General features: G+C 55.4%; 12 protein-coding genes across 12 annotated transcripts; 9 read left to right on the plus strand and 3 right to left on the minus strand.

Moving 5' to 3' along the window:
• Positions 1-1,419: 1,419 nt before the first annotated feature.
• Positions 1,420-2,265, plus strand: KRP23_10325 (GTP cyclohydrolase-2; the record flags this gene model as incomplete). Its single annotated transcript, XM_067880759.1, has 1 exon — positions 1,420-2,265. The coding sequence occupies one exon, from the start codon at positions 1,420-1,422 to the stop codon at positions 2,263-2,265; it is 846 nt and encodes a 281-aa protein (XP_067742155.1).
• Positions 2,266-2,958: 693 nt separating this feature from the next.
• Positions 2,959-3,378, plus strand: KRP23_10326 (Vesicle transport protein GOT1A; the record flags this gene model as incomplete). Its single annotated transcript, XM_067880760.1, has 1 exon — positions 2,959-3,378. One exon carries the CDS (start codon positions 2,959-2,961, stop codon positions 3,376-3,378), a length of 420 nt encoding a protein of 139 aa, XP_067742156.1.
• Positions 3,379-4,127: 749 nt separating this feature from the next.
• On the plus strand, positions 4,128-5,768 carry KRP23_10327 (Orotate phosphoribosyltransferase; the record flags this gene model as incomplete). The annotated part of the gene is made up of 3 exons (XM_067880762.1): positions 4,128-5,114; positions 5,199-5,383; positions 5,456-5,768. The coding sequence occupies 3 exons, from the start codon at positions 4,128-4,130 to the stop codon at positions 5,766-5,768; spliced, it is 1,485 nt and encodes a 494-aa protein (XP_067742157.1).
• A 158-nt stretch (positions 5,769-5,926) lies between these two features.
• Positions 5,927-6,391, plus strand: KRP23_10328 (54S ribosomal protein img2, mitochondrial; the record flags this gene model as incomplete). The annotated part of the gene is made up of 1 exon (XM_067880763.1): positions 5,927-6,391. The coding sequence occupies one exon, from the start codon at positions 5,927-5,929 to the stop codon at positions 6,389-6,391; it is 465 nt and encodes a 154-aa protein (XP_067742158.1).
• Positions 6,392-6,549: 158 nt separating this feature from the next.
• KRP23_10329 (uncharacterized protein) lies at positions 6,550-8,647 on the minus strand (the record flags this gene model as incomplete). Its single annotated transcript, XM_067880764.1, has 2 exons — positions 6,550-6,726; positions 6,797-8,647. The coding sequence occupies 2 exons, from the start codon at positions 8,645-8,647 to the stop codon at positions 6,550-6,552; spliced, it is 2,028 nt and encodes a 675-aa protein (XP_067742159.1).
• A 203-nt stretch (positions 8,648-8,850) lies between these two features.
• Positions 8,851-9,909, plus strand: KRP23_10330 (Ras-related protein Rab-38; the record flags this gene model as incomplete). Its single annotated transcript, XM_067880765.1, has 1 exon — positions 8,851-9,909. One exon carries the CDS (start codon positions 8,851-8,853, stop codon positions 9,907-9,909), a length of 1,059 nt encoding a protein of 352 aa, XP_067742160.1.
• Positions 9,910-10,091: 182 nt separating this feature from the next.
• On the minus strand, positions 10,092-11,337 carry KRP23_10331 (uncharacterized protein; the record flags this gene model as incomplete). Its single annotated transcript, XM_067880766.1, has 7 exons — positions 10,092-10,340; positions 10,415-10,496; positions 10,579-10,722; positions 10,789-10,888; positions 10,973-11,036; positions 11,114-11,179; positions 11,290-11,337. 7 exons carry the CDS (start codon positions 11,335-11,337, stop codon positions 10,092-10,094), a joined length of 753 nt encoding a protein of 250 aa, XP_067742161.1.
• A 129-nt stretch (positions 11,338-11,466) lies between these two features.
• KRP23_10332 (50S ribosomal protein L23) lies at positions 11,467-11,819 on the plus strand (the record flags this gene model as incomplete). Its single annotated transcript, XM_067880767.1, has 2 exons — positions 11,467-11,656; positions 11,737-11,819. The coding sequence occupies 2 exons, from the start codon at positions 11,467-11,469 to the stop codon at positions 11,817-11,819; spliced, it is 273 nt and encodes a 90-aa protein (XP_067742162.1).
• A 551-nt stretch (positions 11,820-12,370) lies between these two features.
• Positions 12,371-13,396, minus strand: KRP23_10333 (Transcription factor BTF3; the record flags this gene model as incomplete). The annotated part of the gene is made up of 3 exons (XM_067880768.1): positions 12,371-12,863; positions 13,103-13,142; positions 13,273-13,396. 3 exons carry the CDS (start codon positions 13,394-13,396, stop codon positions 12,371-12,373), a joined length of 657 nt encoding a protein of 218 aa, XP_067742163.1.
• A 57-nt stretch (positions 13,397-13,453) lies between these two features.
• KRP23_10334 (Suppressor of mec-8 and unc-52 protein-like protein 2) lies at positions 13,454-14,853 on the plus strand (the record flags this gene model as incomplete). The annotated part of the gene is made up of 2 exons (XM_067880769.1): positions 13,454-14,761; positions 14,827-14,853. The coding sequence occupies 2 exons, from the start codon at positions 13,454-13,456 to the stop codon at positions 14,851-14,853; spliced, it is 1,335 nt and encodes a 444-aa protein (XP_067742164.1).
• Positions 14,854-15,043: 190 nt separating this feature from the next.
• Positions 15,044-15,643, plus strand: KRP23_10335 (uncharacterized protein; the record flags this gene model as incomplete). Its single annotated transcript, XM_067880770.1, has 2 exons — positions 15,044-15,262; positions 15,335-15,643. The coding sequence occupies 2 exons, from the start codon at positions 15,044-15,046 to the stop codon at positions 15,641-15,643; spliced, it is 528 nt and encodes a 175-aa protein (XP_067742165.1).
• Positions 15,644-16,749: 1,106 nt separating this feature from the next.
• Positions 16,750-18,549, plus strand: KRP23_10336 (uncharacterized protein; the record flags this gene model as incomplete). Its single annotated transcript, XM_067880771.1, has 3 exons — positions 16,750-17,046; positions 17,133-17,969; positions 18,472-18,549. 3 exons carry the CDS (start codon positions 16,750-16,752, stop codon positions 18,547-18,549), a joined length of 1,212 nt encoding a protein of 403 aa, XP_067742166.1.
• Between the last annotated feature and the right edge of the window lie 599 nt (positions 18,550-19,148).

The raw sequence follows: 19,148 nt of genomic DNA on the forward strand, positions 1-19,148 counted from the left end.
CCCGACAATCGTTTCATGTTCATTCCCCCCTCGATCTTGCAAATCGCATGCATTTATTGATAACCTTGGAGCCAGGGGCGCCTGGAAGGCAAAACGAACTTCGACAGTCAACCGCAACACCTTCTCGTGTTTTAACCGTATAAATAGTGATTTGTCTCGATGGAACTAAGGACGAACACAAGTGAAAGCCCCACGTTCATACCGCTATCGGCCCACGGAGTGTTCACTCAGAGCGTGCTGGTGAATTTCGATGCGTTGCTCAGCACGTAGTGCCTCGCAGCAGCGGTTCTCATAATATGGCGTTCATGCACAACTTTCTGTCCCGTCATCGAGTGCCACGACAGTATGTCAAACGTCGCAGTACTGCAGTATGAACTGTGTTGAGCGCGAGTAAAACACCTCAACGCGATCGATATCGGGGCGACTTCGCTGGACTACTAGGGGTCAACCGACCGAAGATCGCAACCTGTCTTGGTTCCAAGAGCGGGACTAAGCTGCAGCAACTTGAGCGCAAACGTCGTTTGTACCATCCGGCGTGACGAGCGGCGAATGCCGCAGTACTGTCGACAACTTACTGCGTGGAATGGAGAGGTGTACCAGCGGAAGGCAACTTGCCAGACCATGGTCACTCATCGTTTTCGCGTCAACCACATTGATTATGGAAACGAGCCTCATATTCATCCAATCGGCGATTTATGCTTCTGTTTCGACCAATCCCTGTCGCGCATGTTCGAATGTCGATCTCAGCAAAGTGCGATGCGTCATCATCCGCTCCGAATAGTGGCCCCTTACGAACCGCAGGATTCAGAGACACTCGCACCGGACCTGGCAGACCTAATGCTGCCAAGCCGCGGAAGTGCTAGCACGTCCTTGGATCTCAATAGCATGGCGCAGCATTTGCGGCAATATTGACCTGGGTCGGTGTTAGAGCTGCTGGCTAGCCGTGGATGAGTGGCGGAGCGCGCTTGCCGAAAGGTCGCGTCATAACGAACGAGTTCAGCGTTTCACAGTCGTGCACCGGACTGCAGACTTGCTTAGCCACCTCGGCTTCCTGGCTAGTAATGGCAATTTGCCAGCCAGACCAATATCAGCCACTCCAAAACTACTGTACCAAAGTGCCAATGCCAACCAGAGGAGACCGCTATCTTGCCACGCTGCTCTCCCATGAGCAACGCTGTCACCCGTTTTTCCGGGCACTTGTCACCTGCGAAACCGAATCAACCTGCAGAAGTCGATCTCCTCAATATCGGGTTTTGAAGGTCACAACCAGGACCTAACGTGCCAGTCGAGATTGCGTGGCGTCTTGCTCACTCCCCAATCAGTCCGCCAGGCCCGAGTCAGATCGAGCGATCGACGACGCAGCAGAGGCCATCAAGCTGTCTCTTGCACGCCGCCGCCTCATAGACGCACATTAGACACATGACGCAGCTGCACACCAAGCAGCCCACGGTGGACGTCGCCCCGTTCAAGCACGTGCCGGCTCTGGGCGCCGACGCCCCCGGCCTCACGTGTCTGGGCGAGCACGTGACCACGACGTTCGTGGCCGAGACGGCGCTCCCCACAGACGGCGGCCTGTTCCGCGTGCGCGCCTACCGCTCCACCGGCTCCCTGCGCGAGTGCGAACCCATCGCCATGATCACGGGCGACCTGCGCGACAAACGCAACGTGCCCGTGCGCGTGCACGACCAGTGCTTCACGTCGGAGGTCTTCGGCTCGCTCAAGTGCGACTGTCGCGAGCAGCTGGACTACGCCAAAGCGTACACCAAGCAGCACGGCGGCGTGGTCATCTACATGCCGCAGGAGGGGCGCGGCATCGGCCTCGCCAACAAGATCATGGCTTACTCGATGCAGGAGCGCGGCCTCGACACCGTGGACGCCAACCGCGTGCTCGGTTTCAAGGACGACTACCGCTCGTACGAGCCCGTGCCGGCAATTCTCAAGGATCTTGGCGTCCAGTCCATCCGTTTGCTGACCAACAACCCGCGTAAGATTCGGCTGCTGAGCCAATTAGGCATCACCGTCGAGGGTAGACTGCCCGTGGTGATCAAGGGCGGCGAGTACAGCCAAGGATACCTAACAGCCAAGGCCAAGCGGATGTCGCACTTGCTGCCGGGTGCTCCTGGTGAGGCCCCTGCAGACGGCAGCGGCGAAGACACGTCCACGGACGAAAGTCAGGACGAAGAGGAGCAGCAGACCAACCCGCAGGAAGCTGTTGCAGCCGCATCACCGACGGCATCGTCGCTCTCGTCCTCCGGAAGCTATTAGACGCCACCTAAGTAAGCTGGAAGACGACAGACAGCACCATATCAGCGGGTACTCGGTACGACGAGTGCTGGGGACGGATGGCCCGGCCACGAGGACATCGATGACCTTCGCGTGCACCGCCCGCCTTGCTGGTCCTTGTGGACCAGTTTGCCCCAGTCTTCCGTCGTCAAAGAGCGGTCGTTTAGCCAGCTTCAACGTTGCGCAAACAGAGCTTCTAGCTGCCGACCATTTTTGCAGTGGGGCCACCCGACTGCGACCCGAGAAAGTAAAGAGAGACGAAGAAGCTGTAGACTATTTAGCACGCCCAACAGCGCATTGAACAAAATCATCATTATGCAAAAAACGATGGTGTCCTGCATCGACAATGCTTGTTCACACGATGATTACCAGACGAAATGGTCGATGCATTCATTGGCTGGAACTGACTCGTACTTTTCATCCAATCCCACACTGTCAGTCCCTCACTATTATCACCCAATCACATGTGTCCACATCGGTTCCTCCCTTATCCAAAATTATCCAAGCCGTAGCAGCGAAGCTCGAGCCGTGCTGACGTACGTGGAGGCTACGTAGCAGCCCCAGATCAACCATACTCAAGCGGTGGCACGACGCTAAAGTAGGAGACAACCAAACGCACACATAGCCCGAAATTCCCGTTCAAATCGTCCCTACACCCGCAGAAACCAAGCCGCAATGCTGGACGACAACCGCAAGATCGGCACGCTGCTGCTGGGGCTGGGTTTCGCGTTCCTGCTGCTGGGCGTGCTCATGTTCTTCGACGCGGCCATGCTGGCGCTGGGAGACGTACTGTTCCTGAGCGGCGTGGCGCTCACCATCGGTCTCTCGCGCACGGTGCGCTTCTTCACGCGCAAGGAGCGATGGCGCGGCATCGTGTGCTTCCTGGGCGGCATCCTGTTGGTCATGCTGCGCTACCCGATGATCGGCATGATCATCCAGAGCTTCGGCTTCCTGAACCTGTTCGGCTCCTTCTTCCCCGTGGCCGTAGCGTTCCTGCGCCAGACGCCCGTGATTGGTAACGTGCTCAACCTGCCTGTGATCAGCGACATTGTCGACCGACTAGCAGGAGCGCAGAAGCGCGGTTACCAGGTGTAACTGCAGGTGTAAGATGAACGGAGATAAGGAGGTATAGCAGAGGAAGTGATAGAAGAAGCAGAGAGGTGTTGAATGCAGTGAGCAGTAATGTCCGCTAAATGAAGTGCCCCTATCTACACACGATGGCAGAATGTATTCATCTTCAATCTCCACAAGTTTTCGTCAAGCATCTTTGCTTCATTGAGACCACATTTCTGAGCAGAGAGTTCAAATACTGAAAATACTATGCAAATTGATCTCCTCGAAGTCGTTTCGACCGACGTGTAAAATTGACTTGTTTACTATCGCCACGAAATGCAAAGATCAAAACTTGCAGGAGTCCACACTAAAAAATCAGCGTACTTAAGTCTCTCCATTATACTTACACCATAAATGAGTTCCAAGCACTTTGGAAACGATGCTAATGACATGTAGTTCACTACAGACATCCGCTTCTCGGAAACAGAGGTGTACGTACCCGCATCCCTCGAGAACCATGTCACGTTGCCATGACGAACTCAACGTATTTCTACGTCGATCTCCATTCATCCCGTTGCATATATGCAGCGTCCACGTTGCTACCAACGCTTCACTCGCCTTCCGACCATCGTGGTCAACGTCCTTGAAGCGATCGGCGCGGTGCCGATGCAATCGGCATTTTGCGCCAATCCCCAGGTCTTATTATGCATTTTCACCCAATCACAGCTCGCTTGCGTCGGCCAGCCGTCTCCTGGCTCACTTCCCAATCGACAAGACTCCGAATTAGCATCATGGTCAGCTTCTTCAGCACTCTGCGCGCCCGCGTGGCCGCCGTGGACTCGCTCTTGTGCGTGGGGTTGGACCCGCACGTTGCGGAGCTGCCCGAAGCCACGGCTGCCGCCGCACAGACCTTCTGCCTGCGCCTCATCAAGCAGACGCAGCACGTGGCAGCCGCGTACAAGCCCAACTCGGCCTTTTTCGAGGCCTTCGGGGCCGAGGGCATTACGGCCCTGCACGCCGTGATCAAGGCCATCCCTGAGGGTATCCCAGTGCTTCTGGACGCCAAGCGCGGCGACATCAGTACCACGGCTGCGGCCTACGCCGTGTCGGCCTTCGACAAGCTTGAGGCGCACGCCATCACGTTGGCGCCCTACATGGGCGTGGACTCCATCGACCCGTTCGTGCGCGGTCACCCGGAGCGCGGATGTTTCGTGCTGTGCAAGACGTCGAACCCCAGCGCCAATGACTTCCAGACGCTGCCCGTCGGCTCGCGCGCGCTGTTCGAGGAAGTGGCCGCCAAATGCGAGCAGTGGAACTCCGAGGACAACGTCGGCCTCGTGGTGGGTGCCACAGACATCGACGCCCTGCGTCGTGTGCGCACGGTGACACCCAAGCTCTGGATCCTGGCGCCAGGTATCGGCGCTCAGGGCGGCAACCTGGAGGAGGCCGTGACGGCTGGTCTGTCGGCTGACGGCCTGGGGCTGCTGGTACCTGTGTCGCGTGGTATCTCCAAGGCGGAGAACCCCAAGGAGGCCGCCGAGTCTCTGCGTGATGCCATCAACGCTGTCCGCAAGACAAAGGTGGCTGCTGCTGCCACTGCTGTAACCTGCTCGAGCGCAAATGAGTTCATCAAGTTTGCACTGTCGTTCGGTGTGCTCAAGTTCGGCGACTTCACGTTGAAGTCCGGCCGCAAGAGCCCGTACTTCTTCAATGCGGGCCTCTTTCGCACGGGCCGCGCGCTCGGCCAGCTCGGCAAGTTCTACGCTCAGGCTATCCACGTACGTTAAAAATGCGCTAGTTTATTAGGCATTGTGAGCTGCTGCTAACTGCTTTTCGTGTGTGGCTGCTGCTTCAACGTACAGGACAGCGGTGTGGAGTTCGACGTGCTGTTCGGCCCAGCCTACAAGGGCATCACGCTGGCGGCCGCGGTGGCCATCGCGTACGCTGACATGTATGGCATTGACATTCCTTTCGCCTACAACCGCAAGGAGGCTAAAGACCACGGCGAGGGCGGTGTGCTCGTCGGTGCCGACATGACCGGCAAGAAGTACGTCCAGACTGCCAAAATGATCACCTCCACAACCTGTTGCTTACCTGCTGTTTTGTGCGTATTTGATAGGGTGTTGATCATCGACGACGTGATCACCGCAGGCACTGCCATCCGCGAGGCCTTCGGCATCCTGGAGAAAACGAACGCGCAGGTTTCGGGCGTGTGCATCTCGCTGGACCGCCAGGAGAAGGTTTCGGTGGAGGACACCCGCTCGGCCATCGACCAGGTGAGGGAGAGCTTCGGCATCCCAGTGGTGAGCATCGCCACGCTGGACAACCTCGTGGACTTCCTCGAGACCGTCGACCCGGCCACGGACGCCAACGCCGCGTACCTGCCGGTCATCCGCGCCTACCGCGCCGACTACGGCGTGTCCAAGCAGTAGGATGGTTACACTTCTAGATAAGCTCGTAAACTTTAGCGTGTGGCACACCATGTTTGTTATCGGCCAATCCAACTCCCCCTTAGCATCGCTTTTCATCCAATCATAATGACCCCATCACCGCACCAATCGAGCGGTTCCCATTGCCATCCAGCCTCGCCATGTTCCAGCGCCGAGTGATCGCGAGCGTCAACGCCGTCGAGCGCGTGGCCAGCAACCGTCAGATCCGCCGCAAGACGCGCCACCCCGCGAACCTGCGTGCGCTGCAGCGCCAGCCGCAGGAGGAGGTGGCCGTGCCACCGCTCAAGTATGAGCCCACGTTTGTCCCTGAGAAGGTGAGCTTCAACGGCTGGTCTCCGGCTCCAGAGGCGCCGCTGGCAGGCCTGCCCTTCCACGTGAAGCGCACGGCCGTGGGCCTGCAGCTGCCCGTGTACAGGGACTATAGGAATGGCCGCACGCGCGTGCTGACCATCCTGCGCCGCTACAAGGGCGACGAGCAGGAGCTGCGCGACGAGATGTCCAAGGTGTGTCAGGGCAAGGAGGTGATCGTGCGTCCCGGACGTCTGGAGGTCGTGGGCGACCACGCCAGCGACCTCCGCAAGTGGCTTGTGGGTCTGGGCTTCTAGGACGCCAGGAGAGAGACACACGGGTCGTATTTCATAGAGTCGGTGCTGCTGTTGCTGTAGGTAGCGATGCCGATTGTCGGTGGTAACACGGAAACAACAAGGGTTCGTGCCGACGGCAATCGCTCTTTTTCTCTTTGTGAGTGGGTATTGCTGAAGTGTTACAGGGAGTGCATGCCGTAGACGTCGGCGACCACGTTGTTGAGGATGTCGGACACGCTGACGTCGGAACACGCCACGAGGATCAGGTCCTTCTCGATCGGTAGGAAGTACGGAAACGTGGCGCGGTTCATGGAGATGTTGCACAATGTTGCGACTGTGATACGCGCTGCCTCCGGCTGATGCACACAACACGTGAAGGTTAGCTACAACAGCATGGAGGCCGACTTTGAGAGCTAGAGCACGTACCCTTCCGATACAAGAGAGGAGCGACCCTGATAGTCGTCGCATGCACGTCGGATGTTGAGCGAGTCGAAGCTTGGTGGCATCGTCGTAGTCTGAAAGACGGAACAGCACCTCAAGCGCAGCATCACGCATTTCATGGTCCAGTTGATTCGCGTCGTCGCCAAACTGCACTGAATGAGCAGCATGAGCGCCACCGACATGAGGGGACGACGTCGTGTGGCGCACACCCTCCGGACTCACATATACAACGCCCATGCCGACGCCCGAGGGCAGGCCATCATTCTCCCAAGGAGCAGGCCACCTGCTGTTGTCGTCGCCGTCCGTTTCGTCGTCTTCATCGTCAGAGTCCTCCACATCCATGTCGTAGTCTGCTTCGGCAGGGAATCCGTGCGGGTTCTGGCCTTGCTGCTGCTGTCTTTTGTGTTTTGATCCACGGGGCAGGAATTCCTGTCGTGAGCACCCCAACAACGATACCACACGGCCGAGCAACGCTGGATCTTGAAGGGCTTGACTTGACGAAAGATACCTCTTGATGCCAACGTCGCGGCATACATTGGTGAGCAACTCGCACGCTCGAAGAGCCACTGACCGGCGCTGCTGATTGAGTTCGCGGTCCACCAGAATGCGGCGCAGCTCACGCAGAAGACACTCGAGCGGGAGTACACGCTCCTTCTTCCACATCTGAGAACTCAACTGGTACTGGGGGTGCCAAACCTCCAGCGCAGCAGGAGGGTGCAGCGCTAGGAAATCAATGCGCTTCGAGACGGCGCATAGCGTGTCCAGCACATGGTCTCCGATATCCACTGCAGCACGAGATCGTCCACTGCGGCAATTCCGCGAGTCGCTGCTGTTCACATAGCGCAGCGCCATAATAAAGAACACACATAGCTCGTCATGAGCAGCCAGAGGCTTCTCGTTTGCTTTAACAACTGCCAGGTTGCGAAGGATATTCAGCACCATGAGTGCCCGCGAGTCCAGCAGTTCACGTTCCCCATCATCAACCGTCAAGTTGAGCAATCTCCTTCGCTCGGCCTGCTGCTGCCCCAATTCCTTCTCATCCGGCAGCAATTTGCACGCCACCAGCTGCCGATACAGTGCATCCAACAGTCCCGGCACATTGTCCACCAGCAACTCATTCTCATTCGCCGTAGCATTGGCATTCGCGGTGGCCGTCGACGCCGCAGCATTCTGATGATGCTGCTGCTGGTCACCGGAACCATCTCCGTACGACAGCACCGTCAGCAAATTCAGCGCCGAGAGAACCTGCTCCGGAATATCCGAGTCCAGCGCCAACACAATATTGTGCAGCGTTCCGAGGTGCGTCTGGAGCTCGCGTTGGGCCTTGAACCTCTTGTTGGCTCGCGGTAACGGGGTCCCGCCCATGCCGCCCTGTGCGTCCTGCAGATCCTGCATCGTAGCTACAGGAGCGTCCTCGTCCTGCGTCTCCTCCTGCGCTTGACGCTTGCTGGGCAGCACATTCATGGACGTCTCGGACGCTGGCAGGTCCCGTCCGAAGAGCTGCTTCTCCTCGAACGCACGCAGGTACCGGTCGTAATGCGCTGCCAGCTGATAGGGCATTAACCCCTTGATATTGAGTCCGTTGGGCCCGAGAAGTTCCGCCCACTGCTGGCGCTGGGACACGATCGTGAAGCCCCCGCGAGCCACCACCCCCTCGTACAGTCGAAGCCAATCAATGGCAGCGCCCGTCGGCGTCTTGGGCAGCGAATGCAGCAGAGAAACCTCGCTCCTGGACTCTGCAAACTTGACCCAGTCACGCAGAGTGCTCTCGCGCGCCGCGTCGCCCCGACAGCTGAGCTGCAGCGCCAGGAGCGCCTCCTTCCCCGTCGCCGCCATACTTAAATGATAGTGCCAATGTAAGATGAAGCGATGGGATTGGTAGAAAACTGCGCTAACTGTAATATCGTGTTAAGTGCGATATGGTGTATAACTGAAGTATCCGTTGCTGAAGAGGCACACTACCGGAATATCGAAATACCATTTGGCTCGTCCCAGTTGTCAGCCTTTCTTGGTCTCACGAACACAGAGGAAGTTGAGGAATGAGCGAGTTCGCTGACGTGGCCGCCATGTTCAGCTCCAAGCACTCAGCACGTATCCTACAGCAGCACCGTAGCAGCATCGGCAACGAGTCGGACGCTCGCACCTTGACGGACTTGGAAGCAGACAACGACAGTAGCAGCGTGCACAGTGCACCGACGAGTTCTTCACGTCCAAATATGACACGAAGCGAGCGTTCCCACTCGGTGGCGGCGTCGCTAAGTCTTGAGGAGGTGCATCAACAGCTCGCTGAGCTTGAAAATGCGCCAGCGCCTACAAAGGAGGAAATCGACGAGATGCTGGCCCAGTACTCGGACGGATCGGACAGCAGCGACTCGGGAGAGAGCAACAGCGAGGTCTCATCTTCCTCGGATGATGTTGAGACGGTCATCATGAAGGTGCTGATTGTGGGCAACGCTCGCTGCGGAAAGACCAGCACCATTCGACGCTTCACTCGGGACGACTTCAATGAGGAGTACGTGAGCACCATCGGAGCGGACTTTGTGGAGAAAGTCATCGAGTATGATGACCAACTCACCATCAGCTTGCAGCTCTGGGATATTGCGGGCCAAGATCGGTTTGCCAAGTTCACGAGAGGATACTTTCGAGAAGCGAAAGGCGCTGTCATTGTGTGCGATATCACGCGAGCGAACACGATCGATGCAGTGGTGACCTGGAAGAATGAGATCGACACGTGCTGCAAGGATTTGAATGAAGGCGCGGAGATTCCCGTAGTGCTGGTGGCTAACAAGAGCGATCTGTTGACGGACCCGATGGGCGCGTTAGACCTCGGCGTGAACATGCAGAAGTGCGTGGACAAGAACAACATCGTTGAGTGGTTCCGTGCCTCGGCCAAGAGCGGTGAACATGTTGACGATGCCTTCCAGTGCCTGCTTGATCGTATGGTGGAAGATCACCGCACTGGGAAGGAAGAAAGGAAGAGTGAGAGTCCCGATGATGCCGAAAACGAGGAAAGTGCTTCGCCCGATATCATCCGACTGTCCCAGCCTCCGCAGTATCGAGTCGTCAAGCAAGAAGGCTTCGGCTGTGACTGCAATTAGACAAGGCATCTCGTGCAACCAGAGGCTAAAGGATGGCGCCACCGAAGTCCTGCGCAAGTAGCAAGTCTCACCTCATTTTTATTCCTTAGCATAAAGCGATTCAGGTTGGAGTCATTCGATGCTTGCACTGTCAGATTTGTTTCAACATTTTTTCACGACACCATCAATGCCTTTCAGCGATCTTACTGGCGTGGGCGTTTGCGGCGCACTTCGGCAGCCAACGTGGCAGTACTGTGCAGGATCTCCTTGCCTTCCGATGGACGCTCAATGAAGTACGGGTCCAGGTCCACTGCAAAACGACGGATCTTTTGGGACGCTTCGTCGATTTTTTCGTCCGTTGTAAGCGCGAAAATCTCAACGAGCAGCGCCTCCACGCGCAAGTTCTCCAAGTCAACCAAACGGTACTCGTCCTTTTCATCCTCGTTCTTGAGCTACACACATGGCCATCCAAATAATCAATCAGCAACGTATTGACTCGCTTCTTGGTTAGTATCCTACAACTTACCGCTTTCATGCGCGTAGCTTCGATAGTGATGCCGTTTGGAAATTGCCATCTTGTGCCAAGACGCATGTACCTGTAGCTGTGCCTGTCAGTAACAAATCGTGCAAGTCAGCTTTAGCCAGCTTGACAGAGAATCCCGTAGCATGTAGCATCTCAACACGACTCACCGGAACCCCAGCGTGCCGAGGAAAGCGCGCACATTTTGGCCAACTGAAACAGCAATCTGGCTGCGGAACGGCACGCCCAGCGGTGCGCTGCCTACGTGCTCGGACATCTTTTTGCGTTCCCAGCGTCCGATGTACCTGAGCTCCCTGTCAAATGATGCATCTACGTAAGTCCAAATCATCGCACATTAAGCTCAAGATGTATCGGCTCACCACTTCTGTCCTCCGTCCGAGGGCATCTCCACAGCTTCACCCTGGAACGTCGTCGACCCCGAGAACACGTGACGAGCCCGGACCTCGTAGTGCGGCACACCTGTATCAAGTATCAATAAACACCACGTTAACGTCAATATATTAACTCTCCTCCACACTGAGCAATGGCTTCTGGGGCTTCCACCTTGGATGTACTGCGGACATTTGTCGTCAAAGTTGTAGACATACTCCTTGTACGCGATTTCCTCCTGCCAGAAGGCATCCCCCACCAATAAGAACCTACCGCATCTATACCCAATGAACACTACAGAGTGTTGTCAATTACCTTGACGACGCTCTCGTCGCACAGGCCGTTGAGACGCTCGACAAAGGAGGGAAAGAGTTTCGAGTTCTAGCGGCAACAACACCCGATCCACAGCCCGCACAGACACAACCATAAATCAATATATACTGCACGATCTCCTTAGCGACATCCCGCTGTTAGAACGCAGCTGGACGCACCACTTCCCCCTGCAACACGCACTCGAAGCACTTGCCTGCGCGCGCCATCTTTCAATGAACCTTATGGTCACTATGACACCGTCACTAAAGTGGAATTTACTCAACATACTGAAGTCCAGTCAAGTGGAGGTGCACCGTGTTTGGCTCTGCTGCGCCGCACACTGTAGACTGAGCAAGATGGTGTGGAACCGCGTCAAGTTCCCCAACATGGCGGTGACCTTCCTGGGCAAGAACGCGCGTACACGGCTGCGTGATAACCAGTTCGTCTTCCGCGTGGAGCCGCAGTACACCAAGCACGAGATCAAGGAGTATCTGACTAAGGTCTACGATCTGCCAGTGGCCAAGGTCAACACCATGAACTACGAGGGTACATCATGAGGCTGCGTTAGAGGCTGGTAGAGGGAGGTTTACTGAGTGGGAATATTTTTTTGTTGCTGCTCATGACAGGCAAATTCAAGCGCGCGTTCCGTGGCCGCTACGTATACAAGGAGAAGGACTGGAAGAAGGCCATCGTGACACTCAAGGAGTAACTTAGGCGCCTAGTGAAGCGGCGGCTCGAAAAGGAAGAGGCTTGACTGCTGTAGCAGACAGAGAGTAGATAAGTCGCCTCGTGACGACTGCAGAATGACTTTGACGGCTGCCACCTTCGTGGTCGTTTTTTTAATGTGTTTGTTGTCCAGACCATAAAGGCTCGGGCCAGAAGGGTTAAACGCACGTTCAGGACTGCTGCACACGTCCTTTAATGATGAACGTTTGGGGGGGCTCTGCAGGACGATATCAGAAGACACGACCCCTCTCAGACTCAACGAACACACGCATGCGCAGCTTGTCCACTGCTCCGATGTTATGCCTGGCGTACTAGTTGTACTGGGATTCTCTTAAGAAATTAACGCTCCTTGATGCGAAACCTATAGGACATCAAAGGCGGCGTCGGCGGAAAGTGGCTGCTCCCAGCCTCAAGCAGCGGCATCGACGACAGACGACCGTCGTGGATGGACACCCACGAATACGTCCCCATCGCGCAACTGGCTGTCGCTTGTGAGCCCCCTTGGCTGCAAGCCGCCGACTCCTCGCGCGTTTCTTAGTCCTGCTGGCTAACATCCTCGAAGTTGTCCACCAGGTCCGGGACCTCGTCGTCGTCGTCGTCACCGGCGGCGGCCTTAGCAGCCTGAGCGGCCTTCTGGGCGGCCGTGTATGACTCGGCGATCTGCTTGAGGTTCGCGAGGTTGTCCGGGCCCAGCTGGTTGATGATGCCCGGCAGCAGCTCCTGCAGCGACTTGGTCTGGTTGAAACCGCTCACAGCGTACGTGTTGGAGGCGATCGAGGCCTGCACCTTGGGGCCCTGGAAGTGGATCACCTGGCCATCAGCCTTGAAGAGGTTCACCTCCTCCACGCCGGGGATGGGGGTCACGCCCAGCTTCTTCAGGGTCGCGCCGAGCTTCTTGTCGTCCGCCGTGGCCGTCTTGTGGGCGGCTTTGCGCTTTCGGCGCACCGTACCCTTGCCGCCCGTACGGACGTCACCGAACTTGGCCGCGAGGCGTTCGCGCGCGAGAGCAATAGCATCAGCCATATTTCTGTCAGAATGTCAATATTAAAATTAGAGGGTCAGTCACGAGTGTCGCCAATAAACTTTGACATTCTCCCCCTGCGTGACATGGATGGATGGGAACAGCTCCGAAGCGGCGACGGCTGCAGATGCCAGCGAGACCTGCTGGATCCATAACCCCCATCCTGTCCTGTACGTCGCGAGAGAGAGCTGTATGCATGCGTGCATATGGCCGTGCAGTGCAGGCCACCCGACGCGAGAACGCACCTTTGTAGTAGAAAACTGGAGTAAGTTAGTAGACCAGGCACTCAAAAATGATGATAGAGTGGCGACTGGGCATCGAAGGCGGTCTCGAGACCAGCTAATTCGCGGAGTAAATCAGGATGCGCGCGTCGCTACACTTGTCATTTGTATGTCACGCCCGGCCGACCACGCACCCCTTTTTACGGGTCCGGCGCAGGCGTTCTCAACCAATGGATGGATATAAGCCAAGCCATTGGTAGTAATCTCCCCATCTTTCTGCCCAATAACAAGTAAGATCTTTATACTGTGAGATCGCATACGTTACCTGCAGTAATCAATACCATCGTCAGCATGAACCAAGATGACTTCCGGCAGATGGTCGCGAGCCGCGGGGCCGACAGCGAGCAGCGTGGCTACGGTGGCAAGCGCAACCTGTCCGATGCTGACCTTGCTGAGATCAAGAAGCTGTCCGTGAAGAAAGCCAAGAAAAAGGGCAAGAAACCGAAGAATGCAGACGCCGCGACGGAAGAGGAGCCCCGCCCTCCCAAGAGCTCGTACCGAGACCGCGCGGCCGAGCGGCGCAGAGGCGACACAAGCGACATGGTCGACGCGGACGAGTACAAGCACTACGACACGGAGCAGAGCAAATTCCTGGGCGGAGACATGGAGCACACGCACCTGGTCAAAGGTCTGGACTACGCGCTGCTGGCTCAGTTGAAGCGCGAGAAACAGAAGCTGCTGGCGGAGAAGCAAAAGCAAATGCAGCGTGGCAATGAGCCGGTGAAGGTGGAGACAGCAAAGAAACATGATGGTAAACTGACGTTCAAGTCGCGCATTAGCAGGCTCGTGTACTTCCACGCGTGTCAGAGCACACCCGAGGCCACGACATCGGTCAAGTCGGAGCTGTTTCTGCCCGGGAGGATGTGCTACACATTCAATCTGTCGACGGCGGAGGCTGATAGCATTCCAGTAAGTGTGCAGAGGAGTAAAGATGACTGTCCTGAGGCGGATGAAGTTGTGAGCGGCAGTGTGGACGAGGCACTGATTGACCGAGTAAGGCAGGTAATGAACAGCAGGAAGAGCGGCAAGAAGATGCGGAAGAAGAAGAAGGTGGTGAATGGCGATGAAGAGAGGAAGGTTGACGGTGGGCGAGAAGTTGGCGAAGATGAACCGATGGCTCCTGCTGAGGTTGAAGCTGCTGTCGAAGACGATGAAGATATCTTCCCGGACGTGGGCGACTACGTCCCGATCGATCAGCGCGCGGTCGATGCTTCAACCGATGCAACCAAGAAGGAGTCGATCAAGAAGGCAGGATACTTCTCGAATTTGAGCGCCTCCATCACTGAAAAGGAGGAAGCGGCTCGGAAGAAAGAGGAGGGTGCTGAGCGTGCTTGGAAAGAGACGCTGCACAAGGCGGTAGAGTCGCAGAAGAAGCTCGAGCGCGAGAAGGAGCTCAAGGCGAAGAAAGCCAAGATGACCGGCCAAGCGGACGACTACGCTGAGTACCAGGCTGTTGGTGCCTTGGGCGACAGCGACGACGAGGACGACGAAGAGACCACTCGACGCCGCAAGGCTGCCGGGCTCACGGACCGCAAGACCGACGTGGATCCGGATGAGAAAGCGCGCCGAAAGAGGCAAAAACAAAGCAGCAAGCTCGCGAACGACCTCGGCAAGATCAACAAGGTAAGTCATGTTGAAGTGGAGATCCGTGGACATCCGCTAACTCACCGTGTTTTGTCAATTTCCAGATCATGGAGGGTAACTCTAAAACTTAATACACCAATCAATTATCACAGTATTCCTCGGTATCTTCCGTCGAAACGCCGCATCAGCAAGATCCGAGTCATTCCTGCTTCTACGTGGCGCTCGACCGACCTCTTCTAGTGCTCGCAACTCACAGCAGCAAGTGCTCAGCTCTCCGCGCCTCCCACCCGTGCAAATCCGGTCGCAAACGCAACAGAAATCATGGCGGACCTCGAGCGCAACGACCAGTTCGGCTTCCTGTACGAGAACCGCGACCCGTGCAACGCCATCGCGCTGCTGCAGCTGGGCGTGACGCTCATCTCCTTCTTCTTCACCTACACGGTGTGGTGGTCAGGGCTCTTCGGGGTCATCGTGGCCGCCATGGGTTACTACGGCTCCGTGCAGCCAGTCATCCAGAGCAAAGTGAGCTTCATCCAGTTCGTACGTGCTGCAACTCGCCCCTTGTTCAGCCCCATTACCAGATAATTGACGTCTTTGTGTGTGTTACTGCAGTATTACTTTGGCAACTGCTTCATGCTGTTGCTGCAGGCCATTTCGGCCGTCGTGCTCTTCATCCTCGTGAGTGAGTGGAAGCACTTTGACGCCTGGGGGTGGGGCGTCATCATCTTCGGCACACTCTCCTTTGGCGTGCAGCTCTTCATCACGTACGTAGCTATCCAGCGCTCGCACGCGTACCGGGCGGAGCTTATGCGTAACCCGCCTCCCGCTGAGAACGTGTACGGGGCCAGCTCAAGCGGCGCCGTGTACACGGCCATGGGCGCGGGGTACAAGGCTCCCATGGCACAGATCAAGACCATTTAGGCAGGGGACAGAGAGCTGCAGCGCTGGGTTGCAGCATTTAGTCCAGTGGTTGTGTAACGATTTGCAGTCTTTTGTTTTGCTCCTTTGCTTCTGCGGGCTGGCAACATTTTGAGATGTTTTGCTGCGGTTTGGCTTTAGTTAGTTTTTGAGTTGATTTTGTCGGGGCCCTGCTTCTCAGCAAACATCAGGAGCAGCGAGTGGCACGGTAGACAGTAGTGTTGTGTACGTGCATTGGACAACAGCAAATTGGCTGCATTCTTCAGCAATTATCACCAACTCGACAACCAAAACTACACCAGCGCTCAAGTTGTTTTTGTTCTTCAAGATGGGCTCTGATGCGTTTGTGCTGAGCATCAGACAACAACATCGTGCCTTCGATCAACAGCACTGGACGTTCAACATAGCCGTATATTGATGGCGGAACGCGGCAAGGTAAACAGCCCCGACGGCCCCGACGGAAGGCTTCGAATGTATCTGCAAGTGGATGTGGTGCTCGTCACTCAATATTTGTTCAATATTTGCTTGAGACGAACGACTGCGTGCGTCCCCGTTGAGTATTTTCAACGAGAGGCTTGGCCTCAATTCTTGGTTACTCATTCCAGTTGTAGCTCGAGTTGCAGGGTGACGCACTGCAACCCTGCTTGTCGGAGCCTGCCATAGGCGCAACGTCCACTCGATTCGCTGTGCGTCACGTGCGATTAACGCAGGTTCTGAAGTCACTCATCCCGGTGGTCAGACCCCCAACACCACCAAAAGTAACATCCTTCCGCCGTAAATGAAAAAGCTTAGTGAATGCTGCGCTGCGAGCGGGCCGTATTCAAGAGCATGCTGCGACCTCTCTTTCACTAGGCCTTTGGCCGTATGAAAGGGGTTGCACATTGCACATTTTAAATTGAAGCTCAGGTGTTAAATATGTCAGGCTTACTCATTGATTTGGACGCTACAGTTTGTTGACTTTTGTCAAGCACAGGCCACAACTGAAGTGCAGACCGCTGGTATCTCGGTGTTTTTCCTTCGAAGGAGAGGGGCAGCCTCGATTGTCGCCAGCGACGGCAGTTTTCTACTTTCGTCCTTTGCGGGCAAGCTCACTCGTGTCACTCTCAAAGATGTCGGCTACCGAGCACAACAAGCTCCAGGGATTCAACTCATTTGTTCCCGTGTCCCCGGACGACACAACTACTCGGGGACAATTCCAAGCATTTGGCATCGACGAATTGTCGGCGCTTTTGAGCTGCGTTGACGAACACCTCACCACTGACGGCAGCTCGGATGAGCTCTGCTTGTCCCCAGCGCCGAGCAATTCCACTGCTGCAGTCAAGAGGAAACGATCGCTCAGCAGCGGCGACGAAGAAGATGCAAAAGGCTCCAGCACCCGCAGACCACGAACTTACACCGCACGAAAGGTAAATCACTGCCTAGCATCGTTTTCGTGTCCCATGTTGCAGTGGTGACTAACATTCTGAGCTTGCCTGGTCGTTGCAAACTTCAGAAAGAGATTGAGACGTTGTTGAACGAGCTCCCGACCCTCGAAGCGTATGTGGACTACCTTAAGCACAAGGCCGCCAAGATCAACAATCAGCCCAACTCGACGCAGAAACAGCAGCTAGTTAACTCGTGTCTTCGCGGCACAGCACACAAGCAGCAGTTTGCCCTGGCACGGATCCACTCGGCGCTATCAGATTGCACTAGTCGCCAAGAGAAGTTGATTCCGTTTGAAAACTTCATTTACTTGCGCAAGGACAGGAAACATAGACTACAAACGCTGCTGCAAGTGAAAACCACGATGCTACGAGACGCCCGCCTATTCATGCGCGAACGCACCGCATTCATGGACCTGAGCGTCCCAAGCTCAGAGCAGAGCTGCTTCGTGTCACCATCGGGTGACTACTGCGCCTTGAAGTTTGTGGTCATGCCACTGGAGGGGGACTTCACAGCCAAACAAGTCTTCGACAAGTTAAAATTTTACCTCTTTCACATGGAGATAATGATCTCGGAGGCTACGGGGGACCTTACCCTTTGTGAAGAGGAAGAACCTGGCAACCAAGCCGTCTCGCAACACCGTTTCTTGCGATCCACTCCAGGAGGCTACCAGGTCGAATCGAACGACGTTATTTTCTGCCATTTTGATGAGCACAACCAGGAGTTTGGCGGTGGCCAGGAATACGGCATCATTGCTATTGACTGCGTTGACAAGGATGATTTGCATTCGTATTCGCCAAAGAAAAAGTTGCGCCAGGACCTCACGTCCATCTTGACGGTGCAGACCTACAAGCACGAAGTCTCATGCCCGCAAAACCCGAAGAAGGTGCAGACGAAGACAGAAGTGGTGATGGCAAGAAGCAACTTTTCAAGCTGCATCACACGTCGCTGCCCCTGTCGAAGGTCGAAATGCAAGAAACCCTTGACCGCCTGGCATGCCGTGGCAATCTACTTTTCAACGCAGTTCGAACGTCACTGTCATTTACCACGTCTTATCCATACGGTCCGGCCTTTTGATTTATTGAAGTAATTATCCAACCTCATGTCACGTGGACGTGTGTACATGTTTTGCCGACATACTTGTGTATATCGAAAGCATCCAAACGTTTTGGTCTGGGTTGTGTCTCTCAGCCAAATGTTAGCGTTTAACACCGCAAACAAGTCCGGGTCATAAACTCTTTTCGAGTTGAGCGTGTCGAGATGCAGCAGAGGTGACAAAGTCAACACCCGGGCAACATCAGTATCAGCAACTATTATATCTTCTATTCGCAACTGAAAGCTAGTTTTTTTACCAGCCAACTAACCAGTGAAATGCTGATCTTCTGTGCTCAGTTCGCTGCGTTAAGCAGTACCTGCGCACGAGTCTGCATCGGATAAGCGAGAACACGTTGAGTAGCAACATTCAAACCAGTGGGCTCATCTCCTAGCAGAAACTTGTTTATTGCGGAGAGCAGTACATGTAACAGAACTTTTTTCTGCGGTAAACATCGTGGCATTTTGAGAGAAATTACGTCTGAGTAAACAATTAGGCCTTTCTTCTCCAGGATAAGAAATTCCGCCACTTCACAACGAAATTTGCCGTCCTGAAAGCAAGCCTCAAGTGTTCAAGATGCTCGAGCTCACCAAGTTCATCGCTATTGCTATCACCTTCACAACCACCTTTGCTCTGAGCAGCGCCGACAGCTGGGAAATTAAAGACCCCCCGATCCGAGGACCATATGATCTTCCTGCGCACGGACAAGCAACGACCCCAAACGTGGCGAATGGTGAGAGAAAGCTGCAATCGACTTTCAATTACTCGGATGTCCCAGCCCAAACGGTTGCAAGTCCCTAGTTCTGGACACAACACCCCAAAAACGCAAAGTATGGACCACGCTGCATTCGCTTGACAAGAACTAGAGCAAAGCCGGAAAACCAAACGTTTCAATCTCTTCAAATGTTGGGTTAGAGTGCATTGTTGAATGGCGAATCTCTCATCCCATCAGTCCATGCGTTTCTATACTGGAGTGAATTTTAAGCAGAGCTA

The sequence above is a fragment of the Phytophthora ramorum genome (genome assembly GCF_020800215.1).
Source record: "Phytophthora ramorum isolate Pr-102 chromosome Unknown Phyram_PR-102_s0009, whole genome shotgun sequence".
In the NCBI taxonomy this organism is placed as follows: Eukaryota; Oomycota; class Peronosporomycetes; order Peronosporales; family Peronosporaceae; genus Phytophthora; species Phytophthora ramorum.